Source organism: Rhinoderma darwinii, chromosome 4, assembly GCF_050947455.1.
Source record: "Rhinoderma darwinii isolate aRhiDar2 chromosome 4, aRhiDar2.hap1, whole genome shotgun sequence".
Lineage (NCBI taxonomy): Eukaryota > Metazoa > Chordata > Amphibia > Anura > Rhinodermatidae > Rhinoderma > Rhinoderma darwinii.
Window position 1 is genome coordinate 351,112,554 of NC_134690.1, and position 9,465 is coordinate 351,122,018.

Genomic DNA, 9,465 nt, shown 5'->3' on the forward strand with positions numbered 1-9,465 from the left:
ATGACAAAGAGGTGTATGACGCTGGCCAATCCGCATCATACACCTCTCTGTCTTACACCCAAGCTAGATTCACTGAGCAGCGTGATCTCGCGAGACCGCGCTGTGACGTCACTTCCGCCCACAGGTCCTTCATCCCTGCGTCTGAAGACAACATCTTTCAAAAATTCATAAGGAACTAAATCGATGGGCGTCACTGCTGTTGTCATTGTTTGGGAGAGCTGCTCTTTTAAAAATGATAAGCTTTGCTCGTCTGCTATATCCAATGCAAACCATACCCATATTGATCAAGCACCTAGATAGCCAAAAATTACAGACAGCACTTCTACAATTCTTGTGGCAGAAGAAAAGACCTAGGATTGCATATAAAAAATTGGCACTGCCCAAAGTTGATGGTGGCATACAGTTACCACTTATTCGATATTACAATTTAGCGGCCATCTGTAGGCACATAGGTGATTGGCTGCATAACACTAATTGGTACTCCAATGTTCAACTGGAACAGGCTTTGGCTGGATCGGATTCGTTGACGGCACTGTTACACCTGCCCTATGCTCAGCTGCCTAATAATGTTAAGTCAAGTCTGTTGCTAAGGGATACAATAGGCGCCTGGAAGGCGGTGCGGAAGCTTTTTGGCCTTCCGTATGGTCTTTCTAAATTCTGGCCATTATGGGATAACCCCATGTTCCCACAGGGGAGCCAGAATAAATTATTTTCGCAGTGGAGATCTGAGGGGATCAATGTTCTGGGCCAACTCATGAATGTTGAAGAGGGAAGATGGTTTACGTGGCAGGAGTTCTCTAGCAAGTATAATTTGAGGGATAATCAGTATCTGCAATATGCTCAAGTAACAGAGCTATGTAAAACCAAAGTCCGCAATATTGATGTAGTGGAGATGCGGGGAGCATTTGATGGGATGGTGCCGCAGGGCGTTATGGGTAGAAGTCTTTCAAGTATATATGGTAAGCTTCGGAATGTCGATCTTGACTCTTTTAGCACCTCCTGCTTTCGGACCTGGGAAGTGGAGCTGGAGGATCCAGAACTCTCTAGCAAAATTCGGGAAGGGTGGGAGAGGGTGAGGAAGGTCATGGTAAATGAACAGTGGCGTGAGATGCACTTCCGGCTTATGCACAGAGCGACATATGCCTTTAATTTATCCTATAGGGACGCTCCAGCACACTATCTGCGTAGTTGTCCTAAATGTGACCTACACAAAGCTAATCTACTTCATGGGATGTGGTTATGCCCACAAATTCGGGCGTTTTGGAACCTTGCTCTACAATTTATTAAAGACACCTGGGGGGAAGAGGTGCACGCAAGCCCACAGGCAGTGCTGTTTCACTATATCCCCATGGATCCAGAGGGGGGGGGACCACCTCTAATAGCCCGAAAAGGAATCCATATGGCATTATTGACTATCAAGAAGTGCATCTTGCGTCACTGGTTACAGGCATCGGTCCCGGAAATGGCGGAGGTTGTGACTACTCTCAAAACTTTATTGGGATATGATAAAACTGACCTAGAAAGACACAAAGAAAGGTCTACAGAACAATTTTTTAAAACTTCGCGTATATTTATTGAAAAACATTATTCCACAGCGGAGATAGGGGTGTTCATGCGCACATTTCAACACACATCATGGTATAGTTCACAGAGTATCCAGGGCACGCTAGGCAGACTACTGGCTAGTTAAGAAACTGCTCACTGAGATGGAGGAGAATTGGGGGGAGGGAAGGGGATGTTCGGCTTTGTTTTGCCTTATTCATTGCCTTGTAACTTGATGATGACAAGTAAAATGAAAAAATTATTTTGGTGTTAGAACACATTGTTATATGATGTACTTATTATTGTATGTGTGACACGTACTTTATACCTGGAACTGTTCTGACTTTGAATAAAAAAAATATATTTGAAAAAAAAAAGGACTTAATAAAGGAAAAAGGGCGATTGTGTTTTATTTTATTACTTGAAACTTTTATTATAAATTTTACTACTTTTTTTGTATTAGATCTGTCTGTCGTTCACGGACAACAAGCCGATTAGGTTTCGCCTCTGGGCGAGGCCTAATCGGCTTCCATAAGGGCAGAGCAGGAGGACATTGTTAAGCCTCCTGTTGCCATAGCAGTAGTCGGCAGCCCTGCAATCGCATGCAGGGCTGCCAATTTGCTACTAACGGCTACTCACTGCATCTAAGGGGTTAATGGTAGGGACCCGAGCTAGCTCCGGTCCCTGCCGTTACAGGTGGGTGCCAGCTGTAAGACAGCTATCATCCACCGCTGATGACGCCGGCTCAGCTCCTGAACCTGCGCCATCTTGCCGTCAGCTACGGAAGCCTTTTAGGCCTCGCCCCAAGGCGGCGCCTAGAAGGCTTCCGTAGTAGGATGGCGATGAGCTGCAAACACCTTAAATGCAGCGATCGCTTTTGACCGCTGCATTTAATTATTGGCGGGGATCGGAGATAAAATTCTTCCCCGCCATTACAGCAGGGTGTCAGCTGAAATATACAGCTGACACCTGGGGATGATGGCACGGACTCAGCTTCTGAGTCTGTGTCATCCATTTGTCGTAAGTATACGACAAATTGCGGGAAGCACTGGCTTTCCATGACGTATACTTATGACAAACGTCGGGAAGGGGTTAAAGTCAAAGGGGCTGATCTGCAATACCACACACAACCTGTTGACAGGTGTAGCACTGTTTAGGAAGAAAGCAGCCATGTTTTTCTTATCCTGTATAACCCCTTTAAATATCAAAATTGATTTATTAATGAATATTTATGACCCACCGGTGAATATATAAAACATGATTAAACGAGATGTTATTATGTTGTTTTTATAAGCGGCAATTTGTTGAATTCATGTAGTGACTTACCTGCTTACAGCCACAGCCTTAAGGGTTATTTTGCCATCAGGTAATGTAAATGGCCCTCGATATTTCAAAGTGGTGTTTTCTGGGTGACCGCTTTTCTTTAAGAAATCTGGCTTGCTCCCATCCAGTGTATAGAATATGGAAACATCCGGCGTATCTAAAAATATATTCAGGTAGAAAGAAAATGTTAAAGCGACCCTCCGGTCTCAGGACAAAATTATAAATGTGATGGGGTATATGGAGTAATAATATCTGGTGCCCTCCATGTCTGCCCCTCTGCAGTGAATCCGTCGTTGTAGTGTCCCCTCTGTGTTGTTTTAAAAATGGCCACAGCTCTTCTCAAACTGAGTCTAAAACACTCCGTCTATTTATGGATTGGACAGAACTGCTCACGTGAGTTGGCAGCAGCATCTGGCCAATCCGAGAACACTGGGAGTGTCTCAGACTCGTAGTCTAAGAAGTGCTGCAGCCATTTTGAGACAGCACAGAGGGGGCCCTAAAACGGCGGATTCACGGCTGAGGGGCAAACCTGAAGGGCACAGATATTATTACTCCATATACACAATCATATTTAAAATGTTGTACCGGGACCAAGTTAAGCTTTTTATTTACTAATATATTGCTTAATCAAGTTATAAATTAGCATCAATGGGGGGGGGGGGGGGGGAAGGAGAAGGGGTCCTGGCATTGGGTCTAGGTGGCATTGATTATCCCTAGCCTTGTGTTTCCATAGCATATATATGGAAACAAGAAAATATATATAAAGGAGCGCTATTAAAATGGGGAGAGTGTCTAGGGCTACCATGAAGGAGAACCACCTGAAGTTTCATATAAAAGGCACCTTTTGGGCTCATGTTGATAGCGCATGAAGTTACGTCTTCAAAACTTGCAGTACATCTACCAATGTGTAGTTATGACAACATTTTAATGTGCTATGCAATGTAAAGTTCAGTATTATCATAGGGACATTGTGTGGATCCAAATCACCATACATATTAATGTTTATATACACTCACTTAGGCCCCATGAACATGAACGTATTTTTTTCCTCCCGTAAATAATGGCGTAAATACGGGTCCTTTGTCACACGTATTCGACCCGTATTCCACCATTATTTACGGACCCGTGCCTGTAAATACGGGTCCTTTTTCACCAGTATTCCACCCGTATTTATAGACCCATTTTCTCTGCACTAATCGGCAGCCCCTTCTCTCTATGAGTGCTGGATAGAGAGAAGGGGCAGCCCCTTCGGGCAGAGTTTCCGCAGCGATTGAAAGTAAAAGTTCATAAGTACCCCGGCCGTTGTCTTGGTGACGCGTCCCTCTTTTGACATCCAGTCCGACCTCCCTGGATGACGCGGCAGTCCATGTGACCGCTGCAGCCTGGGATTGGCCTGTGATTGGCTGCAGTGGTCACATGGGATGAAACGTCATCCCGGGAGGCTGGACTGGAGGAAGAAGCAGGGAGTTCTTGGTAAGTTAACTTTTAATACTATTCACTCCAGCGGTAGTCACTGTCCCAGGTGCTGAAAGAGTTACTGCCGATCAGTTAACTCTCTCAGCACCCTGGACAGTGACTATTCCCTGACATCGCCTAGCAACGCTCCAGTAATTACGGATGCACACACGTAGCCACCCGTAATCACGGGAACCCCATAGACTTCTATGGGTCTGCCCGTGCCGTAATTACGGCCTGAAATAGGACATGTTCAATATTTTTCAACGGCCCGGGCACCTTCCCGTAAGCAAACGGGAAGGTACCAGTCGCCAATAGATGTCTATGGGCCCATAATTACGGGCATTTTTACGTTAGTGTGCATGGGGCCTTACTGGTGTGTGTATATGTGGAAATCAATGTAAATATTTAGATCCACACAATGCCCCTATAACAAGGCTGAATAAGGCCAGAGCATTGGCAGGAAGTGTATTCATGGGGACATAGTTGAAGATGGGCTCCAGGTCTGTAATTTCAAGTACCGATTACCTGGCAAAGAAGTAAGATATCGAAACACATTTTTCACATTTTCTAGTAATATAACACTTTTATATAACATGTAATTATTAACGCCTTAACGACCGGTGTATAGTGTTTTTACGTCGGCCGTTCAGGGTAGTTCTTCTTCGGCACTTCAGAAGAACTTTCCCCGCATCGTGCGGGGTGCTGCTGAAGCCCGGGCTGTTAGTAACCACTAGCAGTTGTCTCCGATTATATTTAACCCCTCAGATGCGACACTCAATATCGAGCGCGGAATCTGACTGATTTTAGAGGGAGGGGGCTCCTTCTCTCATCCCACTGGCATCCCCGAGTGCATTGCGGGGTGCCGATGGGTTCTATGGCAGCCTGGGGGCCTAACAAAAGCCCCCAGATCTGCCTTCAGTAATTGCCTGTTAGGCCATGCCAGAGGCATGACCTAACAGGTGTCTGTCAGTTTTACACTGACCGGCAATAATACAATGCAATACAGAAGTATTGCAGTGTATTATAATAGCGATCAAAAGTTTGTACAGTAAAGTCCCCCAGTGGGACTAAAAAATAAATAAATAAAGTTTGAAATAAATAAATAAATGTCCCAAGTAAAAAAAAATAAAACCCCCCACTTTTTCCCCTTACAAAATAGTTTATTATGAACAAAAGTAAAAAGTTACTCATATTTGGTATCGCCGCATCCGTAACGAACCCAACTATAAAATGATTACATTATTTAACCCGCACGGTGAACGCCGTAAAAAATATAATAAAAAAACAACACCAGAATTGCTGTTTTCTGTTCATCCTGCCTTCAAAAGAATTTGATAAAAAGTGATCAAACCGTCGCATCTACTCCAAAATGGTACCAATAAAAGCTACAAGTCGTCCCGCAAAAAAAAAAGCCCTCATACAACTGCATCCGTCAAAAAATAAAAAAGTTATGGCTCTTAAAATATGGCGACACAAATGCAAATAATTTTGAAAAAAATTAGTTTTTACTGTGTAAAAGTAGGAAAACATAAAAAAAATCCATATAAATTTGGTGTTGCCGCAATCGTAACGACCCGCTGAATAAAGTTATTATGTTATTTATACCACACGGTAAACGGCGTAAAATTAAGACGCCAAAAAAATGGCAAAATGGCTGTTTTTTTCCCAGTACCCCGCTAAAAAAGTTATTAAAAAGTTAATCAATAAAATTATATGTACCCCAAAATGGTGCTATTATAAAGCACAACTTGTCCCGCAAAAAAAAAGTCCTTATACAGCTATGTCGACGCAAAAATAAAAAAACGTTATATATCTTTGAATGCGACGATGCAAAATATTGCTCGGTACCTTCGGTATTAGCCATTTTCCTTCAGGACCCTCGGTTTCTGATTCCGTTGATTTTGACAGGAAAAAATAGCACTGCATGCAGCGCTATTTTTTCTGTCAAAACGACGGACACTTTGGTGAAACCAGAGTGACCCGAATATAAGTAAATGGGGACTGTCGGGCACCGCTGGAGTCCCTTGTGTGACGGATCCGTCACAGCATTGTGGATTCTGCTATAAACGTCGGCCACAACGCAGATGTAAAGAGTCTTAGGCCTAGTCCACACAGGGTATTTTGCAGGCAGAGAAAAATCTGCCTCAAAATTCATTCAGGAATTTAGAGGCAGATTTTGACTTGCCAGTGTTCTTCAACCCCTTTTTTTTCCGTGTTCTTTGCTGTGTTTTTTGCCCGCGGCAATTGACTCTAATGCAAAAAACGCTGCAAAAAAACCTCCAAACGAGCACCGCAGGTTTATTTCTGCGATTTCAATGGAAGGTCAGAGGCGGAAACTGCTTGCAGAAAGAGCATGCCTCTTTTTTTTTTCTGCAACGGCTGAAAGCTGCCCGGGAAAAAACCCGCCTCTGCCTTCCGTTGAAATCAATAGGAGGGGTGGCGATTAGGACAGTTTTTTGGTGCTGATTCTGACACATTTTCCGTGTCAATATCAGCGCTATAAAATTCTGTGTGAACTGACCCTTACAACTTTAATAATAATAATATTTAAACGGATGAAAAAGAACAAAAAAAAACTGTCACAGTCAGTCACCAATTTACCCGATTTTATCTCGATTGGCGTATTTGTGTCCACTTCATACTTCCCTCTGCCAGGAACAGGAACACGGAGTGGTATAATCTGTGGCACACATATAGAGCCTGCAGTCATTCTTTATGAGAGGATCTGCAGAGAATAAAGTCAGTATTATATACATGACAGGCAAACAGGAATAAACACTATTACATCAGCTACATATTAACCACGTTAACACCATCTCTAAATGAAACACTATGCTGGCATTATATAAAGAACGCCAGCCGCATCCCTCTCACTGCCGCCAGGCTCCCCATAGCGGTGTGTAGGGCTGAAAGAATCCATGACCAGTTTGCTAAATGCATGTCAGGAATGACAACTTAACGCTGTTTCAAACACCCTATTCAAGGAGCGTCCATGCAAAATCTCTATACGTGATCACGGCTGGCAAATGCAAAGGTGACTTTTCGCCCAGAGTGACATAATGTTGCACCGATTGCACGTCGTCGTCACATGACATAAAGTTACGTGGACCTTACATCATCAAATTAGCTTGAGAGAACTGTCAGGGAAAATCTCAATAGGACAACCCCTTTCTATATGCCCTACGGGGACATATGGACGTCATACAGTGGGACTGGCAATGTAGCAATGGCATGAATTAAAGAACAATGGTGATGATCTGCCACATAAATAATTATTCCAATCCTTGCAGATATCTTGTACCCTATGATAGCGGCTCAGCACCATTAGCGCTCGTCTATGCAGTTTTCCAGCACGGCTCAGTGCCTGATGAAGGTCGCTTAGACCGAAACATCGCACTCTGCCACTGGCATTAAAAACAAAATAAAAATACCTTTTGTTTCAAAATTTGGGTGCCGGATACTCTTTTATACTCCTCTACCTGGTATGTTACATTTTCAGTAAAAAAAAAAAAAATCATACAGGTTCCTAGAGATTCAACAATCCACTTGACTGTATCTGCTCTCATAATAGGCCAACAATCAGTACGTACGACTATAGACCAAAACCAGCAAAAGAAAACATGTACAACCATGCAACGACAAGATCACCAGATGCTGCATGGAAAAGAAAAAAAATATATGTCTGATCATATTGTTTTATACAGGGACGTGGGGGTGCAGAGGTTGCAGTCGTACATGTTCCTCGGAGCATGAGGGATCCAATGGCACATTATAAAATAGGCGGTTTGGGTGGCCACCCATGACAGCCCAAGCTGCCCACCATCTTAAAAGAATGCTGCCCTGTCTGCGCCGCGGCAGGTCACATTCACAGCTAGTAAACGTTGCGGATGGGGTCACGTGGTGTTCCTGGCAGCAGCTCTTCCATTCAAGATATAGTGCCGACCCCTGCCATGGCTCCCGCACGCACTTTTTCCGTCTGGGCCGCCGCTCTTCCAGTTGCAGCTGGCTAATCGCAGCGGTCCTTTGCTGAGCGATCCATAACTGATGTTGGATTGACTCGGGTTGCACTTGCTGCAATGGTATCAGCGGCAGCATGTTCTTTTGGTCTTCCTGTCGCCACCGCCCCAGACTACCCTGTAGTTAATTTCTGCCACGCAGTCCCAGACCAGTCACCAGTGTCCCTTTTGTGGCTTGGCTGCCAGTCCGTCCCTGGAGGCAGTGGCGCAATTTGAACTTCCACGTGGTAGGTTGCCTGTCATGGGCTGGGATCTGGAATAATCGCTGGATCCCCCGCCGATCACTAAACGAACGGCGGTACCAGTGAGGAGGAGTTTAAATGGAGCATCACGGCGCATGCTCAACCGGTCACTGCCGTGCAGTGACTACTATACCTAGATGGAGGACACCAAAGAGCTCCCTAGAAGATTCGTTGGATATGACCCTTCACTGGTGAATATATGGGCTCTATAGGGAACCGGGCCACAGGCCCATGAATAGACATGGTTATAACGGTGCACCCGCTAAATGTGCCATGCAGTGAGGAGGAATGTGGGCTCAGGAACCCCATTCTACTGGGCACTGATGCAGACTATGGATACGTTGAAGGGGGGGGGAGGGAGTTGCGTGAACAGCTCAAAAGGTCCCTCTACCCCATATGATGAGACCAGTACTATTAAAGACACATGATAGTTTGGGGTCCTGCTGCAGTTTTTGCATTGGGCCCAGGAGCTTCAAGTTACGCCTCTAAATTCGATAAATGTCAGATTATGGATGACTAGCGGTGGAACCAATTAATGGCGAATAATTCGCATAAACCATGAAAATAGGAGTTTTGAACCATTTTTTTTATAGCCAGCTTTAGGTGAGCTATAAAGCCACTGAGTAACAGGTGTAATAATATGCACATCAATTTCCAATGCCCACTACCCCTCCCCCACACCTGCCACTTATGCCCTCTTGCTTACCGTTTTAAATGCCACTACGCTGATAAAAGAACACTCGGTGTCCAGAAGCTGAATCTCCAGTCAATCCTAGATCCCGTTACTACAGACGCTTCTCCCGGTGGAGCCTACAGCTTGTCAGGACCGAGCCCAGTGATTGGCACATTCGCGTTGCCTTAGTAACCAAAGATGCGAAAACATA

At 44.5% G+C, this 9,465-nt stretch overlaps 1 protein-coding gene across 3 annotated transcripts in view; it reads right to left on the minus strand.

The window, feature by feature from the left end:
* The window catches only part of DZANK1 (double zinc ribbon and ankyrin repeat domains 1), a 43,545-nt gene extending 34,106 nt beyond the window's left edge, over positions 1-9,439 (minus strand). For all 3 annotated transcript variants that reach the window (XM_075862951.1, XM_075862950.1, XM_075862949.1), the window contains exons 1-3: positions 9,288-9,439; positions 6,925-7,048; positions 2,869-3,022 (exon numbers count right to left, since the gene is read on the minus strand). In XM_075862951.1, coding sequence (XP_075719066.1) covers positions 2,869-3,022; positions 6,925-7,033 — 263 coding nt within the window. In that variant the 5' untranslated portion in view covers positions 7,034-7,048; positions 9,288-9,439. The remainder of the gene's footprint in view (positions 1-2,868; positions 3,023-6,924; positions 7,049-9,287) is intronic.
* Between the last annotated feature and the right edge of the window lie 26 nt (positions 9,440-9,465).